At 40.6% G+C, this 20,720-nt stretch overlaps 1 protein-coding gene across 1 annotated transcript in view; it reads left to right on the forward strand.

The window, feature by feature from the left end:
• The window catches only part of cep162 (centrosomal protein 162), a 45,864-nt gene extending 27,998 nt beyond the window's left edge, over positions 1–17,866 (forward strand). Inside the window, exons 12-29 of the mRNA XM_074683155.1 lie at positions 171–252; positions 415–688; positions 3,866–4,094; positions 4,350–4,471; positions 7,052–7,183; positions 7,405–7,517; positions 8,314–8,413; positions 9,631–9,757; positions 9,871–10,034; positions 10,522–10,626; positions 10,722–10,958; positions 11,231–11,443; positions 13,049–13,367; positions 13,493–13,625; positions 13,714–13,855; positions 15,550–15,648; positions 16,089–16,223; positions 16,826–17,866. Coding sequence (XP_074539256.1) covers positions 171–252; positions 415–688; positions 3,866–4,094; positions 4,350–4,471; positions 7,052–7,183; positions 7,405–7,517; positions 8,314–8,413; positions 9,631–9,757; positions 9,871–10,034; positions 10,522–10,626; positions 10,722–10,958; positions 11,231–11,443; positions 13,049–13,367; positions 13,493–13,625; positions 13,714–13,855; positions 15,550–15,648; positions 16,089–16,223; positions 16,826–17,035 — 2,936 coding nt within the window. The 3' untranslated portion in view covers positions 17,036–17,866. The remainder of the gene's footprint in view (positions 1–170; positions 253–414; positions 689–3,865; positions 4,095–4,349; positions 4,472–7,051; positions 7,184–7,404; positions 7,518–8,313; positions 8,414–9,630; positions 9,758–9,870; positions 10,035–10,521; positions 10,627–10,721; positions 10,959–11,230; positions 11,444–13,048; positions 13,368–13,492; positions 13,626–13,713; positions 13,856–15,549; positions 15,649–16,088; positions 16,224–16,825) is intronic.
• Positions 17,867–20,720: the final 2,854 nt, after the last annotated feature.

The raw sequence follows: 20,720 nt of genomic DNA on the forward strand, positions 1-20,720 counted from the left end.
GCTGGAGATTGATTTGCCAACCCTTCACTTAAGAGATGATTTACTTTATCAATTGTTCACAGTTAGCCTTTGAATGCATCATCATCCAGACATCCACTTTAAATGCTAAGCTTGACAGGACTGAGATAAGTTCATTGTGACTTAAATATTGGCATTTTATTTTTATGCAGAGCTCTTGACTGCAGAAGAGTTGATGAGACCCATCCAACTCAATATGGACCCAATCAGAGGCTTCTTGCTCCAGCCTGTCAGGTTTGGACTGAACTGCTAAAACACCTGCTGGCATCTTTGTTTCTGGTCTTCTCCTCGTTCAGAATCGCAGACTTCTGGATTCTAGATAATGCAGGGCTTTTTCTACCACAAAGTTTTATTTTTCTTTATTAATAAAGCCTTCTTTCTCTTTACATTTTTCAGCACCATAGACTTTGATAAACAAATAACACCACACCTTCAGGAAAAGACATTCCAGGATGTGACTTCTTTGGAGTTACATTTGAAGCTTGGAGGAAAGACTGACAAAGCTCCTGGGGAAAAGGGAATCGAAGAATCAAAAGGCAACGGGTCCAACTCTCCAGACTCACCTGACTCTAACCTGACATGGAACATCAGACAGGATCGGCTGATGAAGGATCAGAATAAACATGAATCTAACATTTTATCTCAGGCTGGAGCAACTAAAAAACAACAGGTGAGGAAGTTTTCCACTATCTGTTTTTTATTGACCTCAGAGTTAATGCAGCAAACAATTCAATATTTTAGAAAATGCAGAAGAAACATATTTGTATTGCAAAATGGCACCAAACACGATGTTTTTCTAGTCACATTACTAATAGATCTAAATGAGCATCTGTTTCTATACTTGACCCAGGGCTCAACACTAACTTTTCCACTGGTAGCACTGGCACTAATAACAGCAATCTCCTCTTATGAAAAGAAGAACTACAAAAGCTCAATGACTTTGAAGAGAAACTACAGAAACTAAAGAAACTTCATTGACAACATTCAAAAACCCTTAAAGGTGAGACCAAGTCCAAAATAGCAAAACCTAAAAAAGACCTAGCCGATATAAACACACACTAAATACAGAAGAAGCTTCTCTTAAAAAAGCAACGATACTATGAATTGAGGCAAATCTTTGAAGCTCTTATCGTACAAGTTACGAAAACAACAAGCAGACAGAACTGTTCATAGAATAAGAAACCCAAATACAATCCCTGCCTGATCCTCTACCAGCTCGATGTTATAAAATGTTTTAAACAAGAGAGCATGGAATACATTAACAGGGTGTCCGCGGGGTCTTAAAAAGTATTAAAAGTTGATAAATCAGTTGTGGGAAAATTAAGGCCCTTAAAAAATATTTAAAAGTCTTAACCCTAATGTTATGAGGTATTAAATTTTATTGGTGTTCAAGCTTTGACTCCAAAGACAGACAGTTCCATATATCCACCACAAAAATAGTCCATCTGGTTGGAAAATGTTTTCAGGGTCTGAACCTTCAAAAATAACCACACCTGGTGATTGGACGATTCATTCTGCTCGTCACACTCATCACAGACCAGTGTGAGGATCGAGAAAAAGCTTTAGCATCTCAAAATATTTATCTCTAGATCATAGGAATTTCTCAAGCCTCCTGAGAAAATTTCTCAGACTTTTGAGAGATCTGAGACCTGAGATCTTTGATTCCTACGATTTAGAGAAAGCTTCCCCTGATCTCAGTTGTTTTGGAACAAATTTCCTTTGTTCAAATCACCATTTAACTGGATACAATGTGATGAGATAAGGTATTTACTAATACAGTTATGTAGGGTTGTTGTTTGAGATGTGACAACAAGCAAAGTTGTAATTTTGTGAGGCACCAGCTATGTGTAGTGCTAGCAGCCCAACATATCCGTAGTCTAATGTGACAACAAACTCAGTTTGTAGAGTAGTTAGTAGCCGTCAGTATGTAGCGCTGATAGAAAGCAAATAACACAATCTCAAGCACATGTCCTAAATTTTGACGATGAAATAAAATTCTGGTTTGTTTTTTTTCTGCAAGTTGGCCTTGAATAACCACTGTTACTTTTTGTGAGAATGTTAATGTCAATTAACCTGCCTTTAGTTTCATTTGTTCTTTCAAGCTTTATTCCTTCTCAGTTTACCTCATTTATGTTAAAATGCAAACTACAACTGTCAAAGATTAGTTGCTAACAACAGCTTATTGTTACGATAAGGTCTTAAGACTTTTTGAAAGGTTTTTAAAAAAAGTCTTAAAAAGGTATTGAATTTAACCTCAGGATATCAGCATATACCCTGATTAAGAAGAAGGGGGATGTGCTGATTCCTGTGCAAAGCTGGAAAAAAATGCCAGTCACAGTGGATCTCAACAGTGTCAAATACATGGCAAGAGTTCTGTTAGAAAAATATGGTGAGACGTTTTTTGTTACACCTGTTCAGATAAGACATTGAGGAGGTGGTGATGCTTGTTGGAGAATTTGTGGGTCTGAAGGAGCTGACCACCTCCACATATTTTGGAACTGTCAGGTTTTACAAGTTAGTGGAAACAGATTCATCAACATATTGTCAATGTTTTTGTCTCAGACATTCCTTTTAAATGTGAAACTCTGTATATTGGTGATTTATTGTCTGGAATTTATTATGAATGAAAGAAAATTACTTGGTGTACTATTGGTGGCAAGTAAAAAGGCCATAATGAGAAAATGGTTAAAAGTAAATCCATCCACCATAAAAGAATGGATGGAAATTGTACATGGGATCGATATCATGGAAAAGATAATATTTTCTCTCAGAGTACAAGAAAAAAATTATATGATGTGGTCCAAATGGACTATGTAAACATTTAACATCTAACTTAACTTACTTTATTTGTGAATTGTGAAGATAAACCCTCCACACATTGGTTTTTATTTCTTTTTTGTTTGATCTAGAAATGGTGGCCTCCCTGGTTCTGTGGTTCATGTTGTTGTGCATGAACAATCTGTAAGGGAAAAAAATAGGAAAGCTTTATGGATAAAGACATTCAGACTTTCTGCACTAGTCTTTCCTGAACGGATAGGAGGACAAAAAATAGACAAATACCTCTAAGAGGAGCGAAGAAGTCTGATAGGTATTGAAAGCCATAAGTAATGTAAAATAAATTGTGCGTTTCCTAATAAAAAGACAATTTAACAAGAAAAAAACAACTTGGAACAATTGTTGTGCAATGTCGAAATAACCCGTTGATTAAAGCTTGCTTTGCTTCCTGCAGAAATCACCCTTTTTCCTTTCCCAAGGCGTACCAAAATGCATTGGGCTTGTTCTGGAAATGTCTCCAAGACATGACTTTTCTTTGATTCACGTCTCTGGCCAAAGATTATTTAAGCCTACAAAAAAGGCAGAAAGCAGGAGGACAAACTCTGTGAGCCACTGCGCGTCTGCTTAGCCTGAATGTGTGCCTCCGCTTTGTTTCTGCTACTCACATTCAGGCTGGAGGAGCGCAGCATGTTCACTTGTGATAAAATATCCCTGTTGTATTAATTGGTCACAGAAAGAAACTGAAATGATGTAACCTCTGTGTGGGAGTGTGTAATTAAAAAGTCTGATCTGACATGAGAAGAATCACTTGTAGGATATATCATGGATCAGTATCAATAATTATCCGATATCAGCATGATTATGACTCTTTTCCAATGTAAATAGTGTTCATGGAGGCAGAGAGAGGCGGGGCATTTAGTGAGACTGTTATTGTTAATTCAGGACAAGTCAGAGAGAATTCAGCTAAACAAAGTGGAGCAGTAAACTTTAGAAAATATGGCAATATATCTATATAGCAGGATACAAAAAAGTATTATCTTTTAAAGTTTTATCTTTGAATTTTTCTCCCCAGGATTCCCTTGGCTCCACTTTTTCCAACCCCTCTACATTCTCACTGAGGAAACCTGCTACAACTTCCATAAGAGGTCAAAAAGTGGAGGGTAGGACTACAGCGACTTCCAGGTCTTCATGGACAAGAAGAGCTGCTGCATTCAAAACCCAGTCTACTGTTTCTAGTCCTCTGCAGCATCCAAGGAGAAAAAACAAAGTCCCAAAGAACCAGGAAAAAGAAAAGTCCACAGGTAAATTATTCTATTCTAAAAAACAAAACAAAACAAAACAAAACAAAAACCAAAAAAAGCAACAATTTCTCAGTTTGGGATCAATAAAGTTATTCTTTTCTATTCTCTTCTATTATTTTCTATTCTATTCTGTTCTATTCTATTCTGTTCTGTTTAAAAAATGAAATGCAAAATAAGGATGACTTAAAGGCGAACAGTAAGACTGCTGAGTCTGGATCTGTGTTTGACATGTCTTTTATGACTTCTGATGAGCAGATCCAGGCCTAAGGGTTAGCAGCGAGTTGGTGTCATCTGTTCAGTCCTCAGCGAGTGTCCTGAAGCAGCAGATGGACTCTAGCCTTAATGCTGAGGCTGCAGATCACCATCAAAATATCCAGGTAAGAAAATGTTTCACCTTTAGCTGAGTTTTCAGGGGTTTGACTTATTCATCAAAGAAAAATCCCTGCAAAAGAATCTTCAGTGTCGAAGGTCAGAGGTATCTTCATTGTCCCCATGAGTAAATTTGTATGCAGATGGAGACAGATTAATGCATAAACAAGACAAATAAAAGATCAAATAAATCCTCTACATAAAGAAAATTAACATGCACTATGAAGGCCAGCAAAGATCCTCCAGCAAGAAACACAAGATGATAAAAAAAGATAAAAGAGATAAAAGAAGACAAAGTGCAGTGCATGGGCAAGCAAACTTTACGGTTATTCTATTGACAAATAGCAGCAGGTTCAAACAAAGCCTGACGCCTTTAAGCAGGGTGCCTGCGGGGTCATGAAAAGTATTAAAATGTCTTAATTGTGGTTTTGTGAGGTATTAAGTTTTACAGGTATTCAAGCTTTGACTCCAAAAATATCCATGAATATCAGAGAGTCAGAATACAAAAATAGAAATAAAATAAAATATATACATAAAGACTCTAGTTACAATAAGATACAACAATAACCAGCTATAAATTAACGTCACTACTAGTTTTAAAAAGAGAAATTAAATACAACATTAAAGCAAATCACACAATCTCAGGCACATGTCCTAAATTTTGAAAATGATGTAATAATTTCTCTTTTGTTTTCAGCAAGTTGGCCTTGAATAACTGTTGTTACTTGTTGTAAGAGTTTCCATAAACCTGCCTTTAGTTTTATTTATTCTTTCAACTTTAGTTCTCCACAGTTTACATAATTTATGTTAAGATGCAAACTAAAACTGTTAAAGAGGGGTGCCAACAACAACTGAAAGTCGCGATTAAATCTTTAAACTTTTTGAAAGGTTATTTAAAAAGTGTTAAAAAGGTATTGAAATCAACCTCAGGATTTCAGCATATACCCTGTTAAGTCTTCATGTTGTGGCAATTTTCCTGTTTCTAGTGAAGATTGAAGTAGAGACTTCTGCTGGCCAGCAAGGTTTTATTTTCCTTGCAAAAAAAAAAAAAAAAGGTCAGTCAAGCACCCGAGTGGTCAAAGTGAAGAAAGACCTCGAACATTGTTCCAGTAAAACATTTATGCTTGTGAGAAAACACCCCCTCTTCAGGTACTCTTCACGGCCCTCTGTCTGCTGTAGGAATCCACATTAGCCGCGTTTCCACCAAGCAGTCCTGGTCGGTTCAGTACGGTTTGGGACAGTTTGGTACAGTTAAGCCTGATCCCGTTTGTGTTTCCACAGCAAACTGTGCCCTCTCGTGGTGGGCAGCGTGTAAGCCGCATGCCGGAAGCCACAGCTGTTAAACAATAGCGCGACGCCGTAGCGGATCGGTTCAGTCTGGCACCCATACGAAAGGGTCCCAAAAAAGTGGGACGGCTCGTCTCGGTTTTTAGGGATCTGTCCCGGGATGAGTCAGTGGAAACGCTGCAAAAAGCGCACCGTATGGAGATGAACCAAAGCGGTCTCCTTAGTGGAAACGCAGCTTTTGAGACAGAGCCTTCAAGGGGAGCAGAAGGTGTTAGAGGTCTAGACATAAGACAAAAGGGTCTGGAAGCTTATTGAGGAATCAGGAGATGGTGTTTCAAGGAAGCAGGAGATGGGGCGTCCCAAGCAGTGAAAACAAAGACAATAAAATTACAATAACAACCCCCATAGGCAGTCTGTTCTGTTTGCCTGAGGGATGAAGACTAAACTCTACATAGGAAGGATGATCTGGCTCTGCAGACAGAAGTCACCTTTCTGACCAGCTGCCTGCTGTAGGGGTTGCTCAGAAAGACTTGACTACTCTGTTACCTTACCAGGCAATAATGCAAAACATTAAAACTGACTCAATAAAACAGGGTCATCATCTCAGAGGATACACTGAAAGAGTGCATTTTTCTTAGAAAATACAGCAGATGACTTAAGTACCAGTCAAAGCCCCTTTTTCACCAAGCCGTTAGGTTCAGTTTGTCTAGGTACGACACCCATTTTGTGGCGTTTCCTTTGACTTAAACTGGGGCAGGTCCCCAAATTACCAGCTCGTACTGTCCCACTTTTTTAGTACCCTGCTGTTGGGGTGCCAGACACACTGATCTGACCCCAGGAGGTGGAGCTAGGAACAATGCAGTTTCTTGATATGTGGAAAGAATCTTCACTTCCTGTGTAACAGTGGCTGCTGTATTTCTCCTGGTTGCTCACAGCCTTCTCTGAAACAAAGCTTAATCGCACTTTGTAACAAAGAGCCACATGACAGTCACGTAGAAGATAAATTGCTGGATGTCCATCTTTGCTCTTTTTTGTTTGCAATGTCACGTTTTTCTTTTCTGTATTGGGCTCATTAGAATGGTAAATTGTGTCGTGCTGCTATGGCGTCGCACTATTACGTTGCTGGCGCAGCTTTTGGCATCCAGCCTACACGCTGCCTATCAAGAAGGGCACAGTTATTTGTGGAAACAAAACAGATTCAGGCTTTACAGATCCAATCTGTTCTGTACTGATCCAGCAGAGTGCAAAAATTACTTTTAAACATCATAATAAACCTATTGAGCTGTGTTTCTGCTCTTCAGCTGCCAAGTGCAGAAGAAATGAGTCAGAAGAAGAGATCAGGGCAGGCCACTGACTCTGCCACAGAGGAGAGGCTTCAACAGATGGACAAAGAGATCAAAGAGCAGGAGACCCTTATTAAAGGTTACCAACAGGTGAGTCTCTGTTAATATCTATCTGTTAAAATGCTTTGCTTGTGACATCTATTCCTTTAAATGTTCCGATAACTTCTTTTTCCAACTGTCAGCTCCAGCTCCAATGTCAGGAAAAGTTGAAGTTGGGTTGTGTTGAGATTTTATGATTTTATGATATGTGTTCCTGTTTTGTTGCGGGTTCTTATAACTTGACTGTTTTAATGGTTGTTCTCATTAAAAAGGAAAATGAGAAGCTGTATCTACAGATGAAGGCTCAGCAAGCAAAGAGTAAAGCCAACGAGGAGGCCATGTTTAACCAGAACCAGACTCTGCTGAACCAGCTAGCTTTCACCAGGTGAGCTCAGTACATTTGTAACAGTAAAAAAAAAGTGACTAATTTGTTGATGGATGGATTCCAGCGTTTTCGATTACTGTGAATGAAAGATGCATTTTGTAGTCATCAAAAATTAACTCCACAGAAGAAGAGTAAGAAGAAGATGGATGTTTAGTGCACCATAATGTTTCATTACTTAATAAATCTGTTTAAATGTTTAAAAGATGGCATTGATTTCAAAATGTTAGATATAAAGTTACATTTCAGAATTGTTTTGTAGAACGTAAAAGCTTTACTCATTTATTCCACAGGTTAGTGATCATAGAAATGCAAAAATTCTCTGCACTGACTTTATTTCTGAAAGACTGCAAGTATTTAGCATGATCATTAAATCTCTCATTGGTCCTGCCCTGCTCTATCATTCTGAGCTTCTGCACCCATACACACCCAGCCGCTCTCTCAGGTCACCTGATCAGCTGCTCCTGAAGGTGCCTAGGACCAGGTGGAACTCAGAGGGGACCGTGCCTATTTTCCCTGGCCTTTGACACACAATAATCGTTGACTTTATATATCAGTTTGGTTTTCTGAGTGCTTCTTTCATTTTACTCACATTTAATGTCTTTGAAATGGATTCTGTATTTTACATGTAATGTTCTTTTATCTCATGTAAGCTGCTTTGTATTTTATATGTTCTCCTGTACAGAACTTTGGTCTACTGTGGTTGTTTTAAAGTGCTTAACAAATGAAGTTTGATTGGATTGAAAAAGATGCAGATGTGTTGTTTTTACTGTTAATGGTATTTTTCTATATTTATCAGGGACCAGATAATTACAAACTCAAGGCCTGTTGGAAATGTTTGCCTTATGGATCACACTCAACGTATTAGAGACTTGCTTGCTCAAATAGACACATTTCAGGTGAGTCACAATCCACAAAATGCAGCCGTGCCTGTGCAGCATTTATATTACCAGATTCTTTTCTTGCCCTCACATCTCAGACAACAGATTCACTCCTCCTGAAATACTGTACATATGTTTGCTCTAGGTCCATGGAGGTCCAAAAAGTAAATATACATATCCACAGTTTAAAGTGATACTCCGGGATGGAACAAGTTGGGTCCTATCACAAGGTTTAGGGCAGAAATGACCCCTACAGCAGTGATTTTGTGCAGCAGAAGCCCAGAGCGCACGCACCAAACACCCCCTCCCTGCTCGTCTGCAGGTTTCCTCGGCCATATTTTACTTGACCAAAAACACAAATAAATGGACTCCCACCGAAAAAATCTGATATTGGTCTGCATTCACGCTTTATTTAGAGAATTTTCAGCGCGTTACTTTCACACAAAAACACTGCTAAATAAGGCTCTAGTTCTCATTGTGTCGTAAAACGGCGCTACCTCCGCTGCAGAGCCACAGCTGGCTACGAGGCGCTCACTGCTTAGTGTATCAGTCTGCCCACGCGGCGTGCCAGATATAAACAAACGCAGGTAGTCTGCCAGGACAAAGAGACACGATGAGAACTAGAGCCTTATTTAGCAGTGTTTTTGTGTGAAAGCAACGCGCTGAAAATTCTCTAAATAAAGCGTGAATGCTCGACGTGTCTCTACCTGCGTTTGTTTATATCCGCGCGCGCGGACTGATACACTAAGCGGCGAGCGCCTCGTAGCCAGCTGTGGCTCTACAGAGGAGGTAGCGCCGTTTTACGACACAATGAGAACTAGAGCCTTATTTACACCCAGGGCACACACACGTAAGCCAACACCTCCCCAGCTATCAGCCCAATCCCCAATCTTAGTCTGCACTGGGGCTTAAACCAGCAACCCTCTGATCAATAAACCCAAGTCTTGACGGACTGAGCCACTGGCGCCCCATTATATGTATCACAAGTTTTGTGCATTACAGTACGCAATTTTCACACATTATATTTATGAAAGTTCAGATCATTTAGGTCTGGATACTTTACAAACTAGGGGGCTTGCAGGAAGAGGTTTTCTCAAAGTCAGGCTGCAAACTCAGCCATACTCCACAGCCCATCCATCCATGTTGGGTACTATTTTAGCAGTGCATGTGAAAGTGTCAACTTTTTTTTTTGTAACTAAAAACTGTCTATCTTATGACATGTTTTCTGTGTGCAGAGGAATGAGGCAAAGATGTGTGAAGATGTTTACAGACTGAGGCTGGAGAAGAAGGCCCAGGAGGTCGACCTGCAGCTCATGAAGAAAGAAAGAGACCTCTCTAAACCTCAAGCTGTGTCTGTTTCAGGTATGCCAGATTCATGGTAGTGGTGGTGGAATTTACATCCACAATTTTTGAAACCAGGATATAAAAAAAGAAAAAGAATGACTGTAATGTTGACTGAATGTTGATTGTGTCAGAGGAGGAGACTTCAGAGCTGGTGGTGTTGGAGGAGAAGCACAGAGAGGAAGTATCGGCTCTGAAGAAGAAGCTGCAGTGGTGTGCTGAGAACAAGGAGCAGCTGGACAGGGACGCCAGCAAACTGAAGACTGCTACAGCTGAGATACACAGGCTCAAAGAGCAGGTGAGGCTCTGCTTCATGCCTTCTGTTTTTTTTACGTTATCTTTAGTTCAAGTATCTGTGTCTGTTCATAAGCTGAAGTGACTTTTCAAGTGCTGTAAATTCACTGATTTCCTAATTCATTTCTTTAGCTTTGTGTTGTCTGCTCTGCTTTCTGCAGTTCTCCAATTGGCTCTATGACACCCTCCATTTTCTGGGAGTTAATGCTAGCGGCAGCTGTTGTTATTTTTTGATTATTTATATTCAATGGGACGACTTTTCAGGTGACTTAACCGTCCCAGCATGATTAACCTTGAGGAGTCTTTCCCCCCTCTGTGTAGACTTTCTAACAGTTAGATAAAAAACACTTTGAGTTTGTTGCTTTTCTCTTGTAAAACTGTTCTGGCACTAATTAGTTAAACACATATCTCATTATGGGGCTGGTAATTTACCCATGCTTTGTATATTGTGCATCTCTCTAGAATAAACATGTCATGTCTTTACCTCTCAGATAGAAAAACTGACTTCAGATGTGAACAAACGGGGCCGTGAGCAGCAGAGGAGAGCCAGAGAGAAAACAGTTGAAGCTAAGAAGATGCAGGACCTGGAGCGGCAGGTGTGTCAGAGACATCCATGGGATGACCGAATACTCAGATTCTGTTCCCTGATCCTGGTCTCTCTGAGGGTAAAGAGCCTTTCTGACCTCACCAGGTAAAGGAGCTGGAGCAGAAACTGAGACGGAGAAACCCCAACTCTCTCCCTGCTCTGATCCATGCTGCTGCCAGAGCTGGTGGTTCAGAGGATGCTGACACTGACAAAACGACCTTGAGTAGGATCAATGCTCTGCTGGAGCAAAGGATCCAATGTTTGGAAGCAGAGCTAGAGAGTCATGACAAGGAGGCCAAACGCAGCCTGCAGGCCATGGAGCAACAGTTTCACCAGATCAAAGTAGAGTGGAAATCTTTTTTCCTTACTTTCCATGATTTCGTGTAAGAAACCTGATGGATTCGCACCTTTCGAGATAACCTACTGGAACTCAGACCCATAGCTAGATGAACAAGTGAAGTATACGTTTCCTAGTCTTTGATCTACCAAGAACAAAAAAATATTGGTCATGAGCAACATCACACTTGGATACTTTAAAGGCGACATTTGAGAGGAGTTTCAAAGTGTTAAAAAATGCTTGTGAAAACTGAAGACTTCATGTTCTTTCTGTTTAGCTCCGTTATGAACAGCAGATCTCAGATCTGGAGCAGCAGGTGGAACAGAAGCAGCTGTCTGAAGACACAGATTCCAAAACTAGGGCTGAGCCCTGGATGTCAAAGATTCAAACCCTGGAGGAGGAGCTGCAGCGTGCACAGGAAACCCACCAGGAGAAAGAAAAAACCCTCCAAGACCAGATCAAGTCTCTATGCCAGCAGCTAAAACAAAAGGTTTGTGTTTCAGGAGCTTATTTAAAAACACATAGGGGCTGTTTACATGACACAACAAACGCAAACACAAAGTATTTCTGCGTTTTGGCCTTGTGTTTACACAGAAACAGTGTTTCAGTGGACCGAAAATGCAAACTTTTGAAAATGGCATCTATGGTTGAATTTTTTGAAACGCTGCCAACACCGTTGCCGTGTAAACAGTAAGCTGGTGTTTTCAGAAGAAATGCTGACGACAACCATGTTGTGCTTATGCTGTACAATCTGCTGACTGTCTTTCAACAAAATATGAATGTGTTGCTCCACTTCTGCACTTAGTACTCGCCAATATACCAGATGATCGGCTCAACTCTACTCAGGTCAAGATGGTGGAGATCTACCAAAAGCTGCTTCTGGAATAGAACTTTATTTGTCATTGCAACAAGTGCAACGAAATTGCAAAACAATTGGACAAGACAGTTATAGTGCTAGTTACGGGCCTGGCATGTTTACTACAGTGTTTTCATCCCTTGGCGTTACCGTGTAAATGTAGATTGTTTTCACTGTGTTTGAGCATTTTCAGATGAAATGTCGTGTAAAACAGGGCTTTATATAGCTTCCTTCTCAGGCCCTGTTTACACGACAATGTTTCATCTGAAAACGCTAAAATCCAGTGAAAAAAATCTTCGGTCACACAGAAGCGCTGAGGGACTGAAAAGCTGCAGTAAGCATGTCAGGCCTGGCATGCTTAGTTGGGGCTATAAATGCCTTGTCCAGAAGCCGCTTTTGTTCAACACGGTAGTTCGCAACGATCGTAAAAACAGTACTAATGTCATGTTGTATGGGCTCGCGCAAAGTGGAGCTTGATGTCATCTACAGTTTACACGGCAACGCTATCAGCAGCATTTCAGAAAAATTCCACTCTGGAGGCCGTTTTTAAAAGTTTGCATTTTAGGTCGTGAGGCCGAAATGCAACAAAACTTTTGAGCTTCACCCTAAAACCATTGTCGTGTAAACAGCCCCTCACTGTGAGCTGGAGCAAACAGAAGAGCCTGACACGGGATTGGATTTTCACTCCTGTCCCATCTCGCTCCTACAGAAAAAATTCCTGCCCCGTCCCACTCCGGGGAAATGACTCCCACTCACATCCCGCTCCCATTCAGAATGACTCCTACTCCTGCTCCCATTCACCCCCTTCTTTAAGTTTTTAGGCAATAGATTGAATTTGGTTTGATTTTCTCCCCATTCTTTTTGAGATTACATTGTGTGATGGAGCTTTGTTTCTAAAGATATGGAAACAGGTACAGTTCATCTGTGGTCATTTTAGGAGCCATTTATTCCCTCAATCCAAACAAAAATGTCTACCTTAGTGTAGGCTTATGGGAAAGTAACTACAAAATGCCGGCACATGTCACATATTATATTGTGTCTTCCTGATCGGTTCCCGCTCCTGTCTGCTCCAGTTAATTTATAATCCTGTACCGTCCCAATCCCGTGACTAATAGTAAAATTGACTCCCATCCTGCGGGAATCCCACATGAATCCCGTGTGAATCCCGTGACCCGTGGGATTCCCGAAAAAATGTCAGCCTCTAATCCAGAATCAAACACATATTTTTTTCCCACTTAGGCCCAGTCGAATCCAACCCGTCACCAGCAACAGGCTGAGGCAGCGTTTTGCATTCGAATCCAGCGTCTGAACCAGGAGCTTGCTGCTAAGTCCCAAACCATTCAGGAGCTAAACTACACTGTGGAGAGACTGCAGAAAGAAGGGAGGAGCATGCTGTTTGTTCCAAAACCACGACCAGAACCTCGTCTTGCAGAGAGTAAAAAACAACCAGGACCTGCAAAAACTTTCAGTTCAGTTCCTGAAGATAAACCACGGGGAGGGAAAGAAACATTTTCGACTGCTCAGTACGAGAAAACCTACCAACCCACCGTCTTCATAGGTACAGAGGACATCAACTGACAGACACCCCCCCCATCTGCATGCTTAGATCAAAGCTCCATTATTTTAAGCTGAAAAGTTAGTGTTTACATAGTATTTACTATACGTGTTTCATCCTCTCAAAAGGCAGCAACATTTCTGAGGTGCAGCAGGAGAACGTAGATCTCAGACGAGACCTGGAGCAGCTGCAGCTGCAAAGCGAGCGAGAAAAGGAGGCACTAATGGCTGAAGCTACCCAGGCAAGGGAGGAGCTGTGCAGGTACTACAAACATATGGGGAAAACATAACCCAGCACATGCTTTTTAAATGTGATCAAACAGATGACTAAGGTAATTGTGTTCTGTCAGGCTGCAGGAGAACTCTGCAGAGCAGCTGTCCTCTCTGAAAGCAGAACACCTCAGGGCATTGGATCAGCTGCGTGCCACCCCTGCCCTGGAGCAGTCTGCCTCCAAGGTCACTGAGCTGACCAATAAGCTTCAAATTCAGGAGGTACAGGCTCACTTACAACTAACAGCATGTGCAGGAAAAATGGAGATTTGAATAATGAAGATCTAACGTTACAAGAATGAAGTCACAAGGGAAGAAACCTAAGACACAAACAAAGGTTTAAGTTTAGTATGTTATTAACAACCACACATTCTCAGAAGAATCAAGATTCTGACTTGATGGTGTAAAACCTTCATCTATCCTGATGAAGAGGGGCAGTCTGTGCACAGTTTGATTTATGTTCCTCATTCCAGTGCATGCTTTGGTGTTCGACTCCCTCTTTATGTCAGATGAGAAAAAGGTCAGAGGCACTTACTTTTGAGCAGTTAAAATGCCCTTTTTCCTGGCAATGATCATGCTGTCCTTTACACTAACTGACACGTTTGTTTTTTAAGTCATGCAAGCAAATTTAAAGTGTTTTAATAGCTCAAAAGAGACTGCAGCCAAAATGTTTCTTGTTTCCAAAGAGCACATCTGGTTCCCCATGATATTTCCCACAGGAGTAACCCAGCAAAATTCAGGATGGAGTATTTCATGATTTGTTACATAATCAATTTAAATTTAGATGTATTTTTTAACTCGGGTACAAATTAGATGTGTGTACTTTTCATGTGTGTACATTTCATTCCACATTGAAGCGTTGGTTTACATGACATTAGTTCTTCCTTTGCTACCAAAAATGAATTCTGATTGTAAGAAGTATCTGAGGCATCTTATGCAAGTTAAACTTGAAAAGGAGCCGCACTTTTCAGCTGGCAATCTCTGCAACTTTCCTCTGGATGGCAGACGGGACTATGATTTCTCTTAGATCAATGTCGGGACTCTGAGGAACTTGACTGATTTCAACAGAAAGAACTTTGTGAACACTGAGCGTTTCTATCCCAAGAAGAGCTTAGAGGGAGGGAAATACAAAATCTGAGGACTGAAAACTGGAAGGATCAAGAGGATGATGTGGAACAAGAAATGGAGAATTGTCCACAGAGTTGCAGCCAGAGTTGGAGTTGGCAGGGAGACTGTCTGGAGAGTCATGCGCAAGACCAGAGCCAAAGCTTGCCATAGGAGGAAGATGAAGGAGATGAAGGATCAACACAGAGTCAGGAGGGTGGAGTCAGCTGGGTGGGCACTGCAGCAGTATGGCAGGGTTGTGAACAGAAGGAAAGCCTCAGCCTGGGGGGACTCAACACTTATTTCAGTGCTGTGGTTGAATGGTGTGGGACTCTGAACGCCAAAATTGAAATCTAGACCAGACCTCAGACCGAGGCAGGAGCAGAAGTTTGGTGATTCCATCATGATCGGGAGCCGGGTGAGCTGCAAGGATCTCATTCCAGCTGATTCTTCAGTTTTTCAATTTCTAGTCTATTTTCAATTATTTTTGTTGTCTGTTGTCTTGTATGTAAATTTGTCATTTAATAAACCATGAAGTATTTCGTTCTGAATTTTTCTAGGTCACACTTTTTAAAGGGAAATTGCAACTTCTTTCTCACACAATTAAACTGTATTCTTGTGAATCTGTTATCTTTTTCCTTAAAACTTTATTCTGGCAACATTACAGCTTTTTTTCCAGTATTTTCATTAATTTAATCCACAAAAAGTAAAATTTCTCCTGCCTCAGTATATTTGTGACAGAGGATTACTCTGTTGTAAGTACATTGAGAAACTTCTGAAAGTACTTCTTTAACCTTGACTTTTCTCTGCAGATATCAGTGAAACATCTACAAGAGCAGATCAGAGAGCTGCAGGGAGCAAAGAGTGCTTTGACCATGTCGAGGACTCGAGAGGCCGCTCTGCAAGAACAGGTGTTGATCTGATCAAGTGCGATGCTTTTTCATGTTAAGGATAAAAGGCTCAGTTTTTCTCTGTCAAATTGTTATTATTTCTTATTTCCTGTGTTTATAGGAATCATTAATTTCCATTTAGTCCTCAGGATACCATCAATCTTTTGCCTCCCAAATTTTTTGATTTTACTGTAGTATTTCAAATTGTTCGCTTGATGAAAACACAGTAAGACAGACAGTAAGATGTTTATCCTCTTTATGATACACAAATTTATCCCTCACTTAGCTGAGCTCAGGCCAAATGTAGGCCATTGAAGAGCAAGTACCCATCAAGTATGTGGAGCTAAAATGCTGCAGAGTTTTTCTCTTTGTTTATCAGGTAACATTAAAATGTAGACAAGATCGTGTTTTTCAGTTTACTTTCATTAAACTGAATAGTCTTGTTTCCTCTTTCTGTTCAGCTAACTAGACTGTTGCGAGAGCTGAAGGAAGCTAAAGAAACTCAGAGTCCAGGGGCAAAACTCCTGTGCAGCCTGGAGAGGAAGATCACCAACATGGAGCTTAGACACCTCCACAGAGAGAAAGAGCTACAGCAGGTACGCACAATGACTCCATCAAGTGTTTGAATGAAGCTTAACATCATGTTTAACCCTTTAAACCCTGAGCCTCAAAATTGCCTGCCTGGACCTTAATTTTGTTGCACTTGTTGCAATGACAAAGTTCTATTCTATTCTATTCTATTCTATTCTATTCTATTCTATTCTATTCTATTCTATTCTATTCTATTCTATTCTATTCTTATTCTTATTCTTATTCTTATTCTATTCTATTCTATTCTATTCTATTCTATTCTATTCTATTCTATTCTATTCTTATTTTGATTCTAAAATGGTCAAAAAATGTCCTGTGAGTCAATGCGTTAGCCCATTTTTCTGCACTCTGTGTATCTTCTTGGGATTCCTCAAATGCCTGAGTGAAATTACCCTAAAAGCCTCATATTGGCTAAAAGAGCAACATCTCAGCTTTCACAAACTGTTGAAATATTTCTGATTGTGCAAACTGTTTAGAAATAACGGTCTTTCAAAATGTACTTGCACAAATGTGTTGTCGCAGACACATTGGATGTTATAGGCTTAGACTCCAACTTGCAAACTGGATTTGAGATGTGACAAAGATTCTTGATGACCTCTCCCTAAAGGTGACTGGCAGCTTGTGGCAGACACTGAGCACTGATCAGCAGTCAGAGGTGGAGCGATGGAAACATCTGGCTCAGGACAAAAGCAGAGAGCTGGAGTATTTCCGTCTGGAGCTGGACTCCATCCTGGACATCCTGAGACACCTACAGAGGCAGGGCGTGGTCCTTACCCCATCACAACTTCCACAACCTCCCAGACAAAGTAACAGTTGAATTGATGGAAGTTTTTATTCCAAAGAGACTCTGCAGGTTAATTGTATGTCCTTAGTATCAGAAACACTCAAATCACAAATGGACTGCCTTGATTCAATCCAGCAGAACTTTATTTAGAAAAGAACAACAAACACTCTCTGAGTTTTTCTTTTCAGGACTGAGATACATAAATATTTGATATGTATACTGTGTAAGTAGTTTTTCCCATTTAGAATATTGTAACTTAAGGTTATGGGAAAATAAATGTCTTTCAAATCTCGGATTGTACAGTTATTCTCTTATCACATGACACAGTAGGCCTGGTTTGTGTAGATTTTGGTGCCCACTGTGGTCAAAGTATTCATGTTTAAGTCCAAGTTGCATCACTCATAGATCAAATTTTGAAGTCTTTAAAAGTCATTCACTTTTTTTGAGGCAAAAGGATAAACTTGAACCAAGGTCATGACACAACACCAGACAACAACTCACCTGACATATTTAAAACCCTGTTTAGAGATGTAAACTTGTCATCCATCCACATTTGGTCTCAATCAATATGTACACTCACCAGTCACTCTATTGGGTTCACCTGTTCAACTGCTCATTTACACAAATATCTAATCAGTCAATCACATGGCAGCGACACAATACATGTGGGCTATGTCCTAATTCAGGGGCTGCAGCCTACAAACACTCCTCCAAATACAACTGAGAAATCCTTCCTTTTGGGTGCCACAAAGGACAGGTTCAGTTAATCCTTTGTAGTCTCACATATACCAAGGTTCATTGCATGTGAACACTGAAGATGATAGACATGGAGAAAGTCCAGGAGGACTCCTGTTTTACCCGATTGTGAAAGGTTTCTGGCAACAACTACAATTTTCATTTCTGAAAAGATGGATGAAGATTTTGTTTTTCATGTTCAAAATGTGTTTGGCTTTTTTGTAAGTAATATAAAGATGGGAAAGCATGTTTGTTTGTTTTTTATTTCTGCAGGTAACTTAAAGAATATATTCAACCAATTCAGTACTTTGAAAAAAAAAATGTAACAACCTGCACTTCATAAATCTTTTATTTGATCTAATACCCCACAAAGTGTTTGTTCTAGTGTTGAAAATGTAGTTTTGCTTAATTCTGTATAATTTTGTGAGTGTACATTGTGGTTTTATACTTTATCAAAACAAAACCTAACAATGTGTGGTGATCCTGGCTGCAGTGAAGCTGAGGCCTATATCACGAAGCAGGATTAGTGTCTTAGCGAGATAACTTCAGGGTTAACTCCCGATTACCGATAGCACGAAGCCGGTTCCTTTTTTTTATCAGAGTAGATCACCATGGTGACCTACTCTGAACGGCTATCCTGCTCTGGAGCAGGATAAGTCGGAGGTTGAATCAGATCCTATACAAAAGCCCCTCCCACTGGCCAATGGGCTTCTCAGAAACGATGGCCCTTTGGTGGACAGAGGAACACAAGTTGTAAGAAGAGCTTTACGAAGAGAAAGGGTGTTTTGAAGATCGATCAGATCCACTCGATCAAAGCGACGATTCCCTGTATGAGAGTTATAGGTTCTCACGACCCAGACCACTCTACTTCTGTGAAATATTAGAGCCGTACATTGCCCATGCAACTCGCAGGAGCGGTGCACTGACTGTCCTTCTCTGTGTGTACATTCAATCAGTTCCTTGATTCTGGTGGTCACCTCTTTAAGTTCCTGGGCTGCAAGGACTACCTCTTCAATGTCGTCCATGACATTATTGAGGTCTGTGTCATTCTGTCGACTGAATGTATAACAAGTTCAGCAAAGAGTTATTTGCAATCATAGCAAAACAACTATCATGGCAATATGAATATCATTTCTCCTCTATCACTTTGTATTCAGAGGATGTGACTACTTCCATTGGAATTTTGATTAAATCTATTCAATGCAGTGTTTGGGATTCCTATTAGGTCTTAATCTGAAAGTGAGTGTCGTACGGCAGAAGTATTGGTTTTAGTTGTTTTTATTCTGCATGGTTTTATATTTTGGGTGATTGTTTTTACTGTTTTTGGTTTATTTATAGCATGGTTTTTAGTATGTTTTAATTACTTCCTGCCGGGACAGTCTTTATGTTGATAACCTGCACCTGTGAAGAACTTTACTACCCCCAGAGACGCCCAATGAGGCGGGAGAACAGAGTGGGTCTGTGGCCAATCAGATGACGGAGGGAACAACTTTACCTGTGGCACACCTGGAAGTGAGGAGAACGCCGGAAGGAGCAGAACGGGTGACACGTGTGGACAGGACAATGGAGGAGCAGCCGAGCACAGTGGATCAGACAGCAGCGGAGCACAGTGGATCAGACAGCCGCCAAACACTGCCGAGCACAGCCGAGCACCGCAGACCAGTCAGTCGCCGAACCCGGCGGAGCAGCCGAGCACAGCGGAGCAGAGTCAAACTGAGAAGGAAAGTCCAGAGTGTTACGACGCCTCCTTACAGCAGCGGCAGAGTGAGGAACTCTGCCTGCCGCGTTGTAGTAGCACTCTGGCTTAGGAGGAAGAGCTCATTTGGCTGAATTGTGTTGTGCACCCCCACTGCCGCTGTGTTTCTTTTTAATTACAGGGATTTTTGGCTGAAGTTCTGTCCGCCACTGGAGGTGTGAAGGAGAGGAAGGGCCCCAACTGTTTGCTGGCGTTGTAATCCTTTTTAATAGACTTTGCATCCTTTGAGGATAGTCACCTGCTCCACCTGCTTGTGTTTTACAAAAAACAACTACTTTTAATTAAAAAAAGATCTGGTTCTAACAGCATTTTTATTGTCGTCTTCTTGGTTTAATTTGTTGCTCACCACTTGATTTTAAAGGACCAGTTCAGAATTTTTAAAATAATTTTAATCTCAATCTATTTTACCACCATTACATGAGCACCAGCAGCACTACAGTATGATGGCCTGTGTTTGAAAAAAATAAAACATTGTATGGATCAAATGTTACATAAATATAAATATTGTAAAATATATCAAACTCAAAAATATAGAACCCTACAAAGCTTTTCAGGGACCTGATTCTCCTCCTTTTTTGGCCGTGTAGTTCTTGGAAATCATTTTCTGACACTAAAAACACTTTCCTGGAGTTCTGCTTCCAGTACTGTGATCCTGAAAAGTAAATCAAATTAAATTATAAAGAAACTGGGAGTGGCCGTGTGGTCGCTCCTCCCAGCATGCCAGTTTTCCTAGAACAGGTTCCAGCTAGTGTTTTGCTCAAGGAAATCTGAACAGCTCAATGGTGCCGCTAACAAAGACTAAAACTAGTCCCTATTATACAACAAGTGCATTTCATTCAAAGGGATTACAAAACATTCACTGCACAATGGGAAACTCTACCTTGGGTTCCTTGAGAGTCGAGGATGTGGTTCCCCTGTGAATCCGTGAGGATGAAGCCCTCGTCTCTGTTGAGGACCTGTTTTATTTTGGCCACCATTCCATCAGCAGAGGCTTCAAACTCAGAAGCGAACTGTCAGTGTCTGGTTGGTCTCCAGTTTTCCCTCGACCACCTCAGCCATGAAGGTATTCCTAAATAAATATAAACACATGTTACACAAAAATTGTTTAGAGATTACAGACAAACAAATACAGCTAAGTAGCATCTACTGGACTGTTACAAAAAACCACTGATGCCTAGTGTAATTGAATGAGAAAGTAACCAGTTGAAAGGAGGTGCTCTGATACTA

The sequence above is a fragment of the Halichoeres trimaculatus genome, unplaced genomic scaffold (genome assembly GCF_033239565.1).
Source record: "Halichoeres trimaculatus isolate MK-OKI-2021-1 unplaced genomic scaffold, fHalTri1.1 fHalTri1_scaffold_12, whole genome shotgun sequence".
NCBI lineage: Eukaryota > Metazoa > Chordata > Actinopteri > Labriformes > Labridae > Halichoeres > Halichoeres trimaculatus.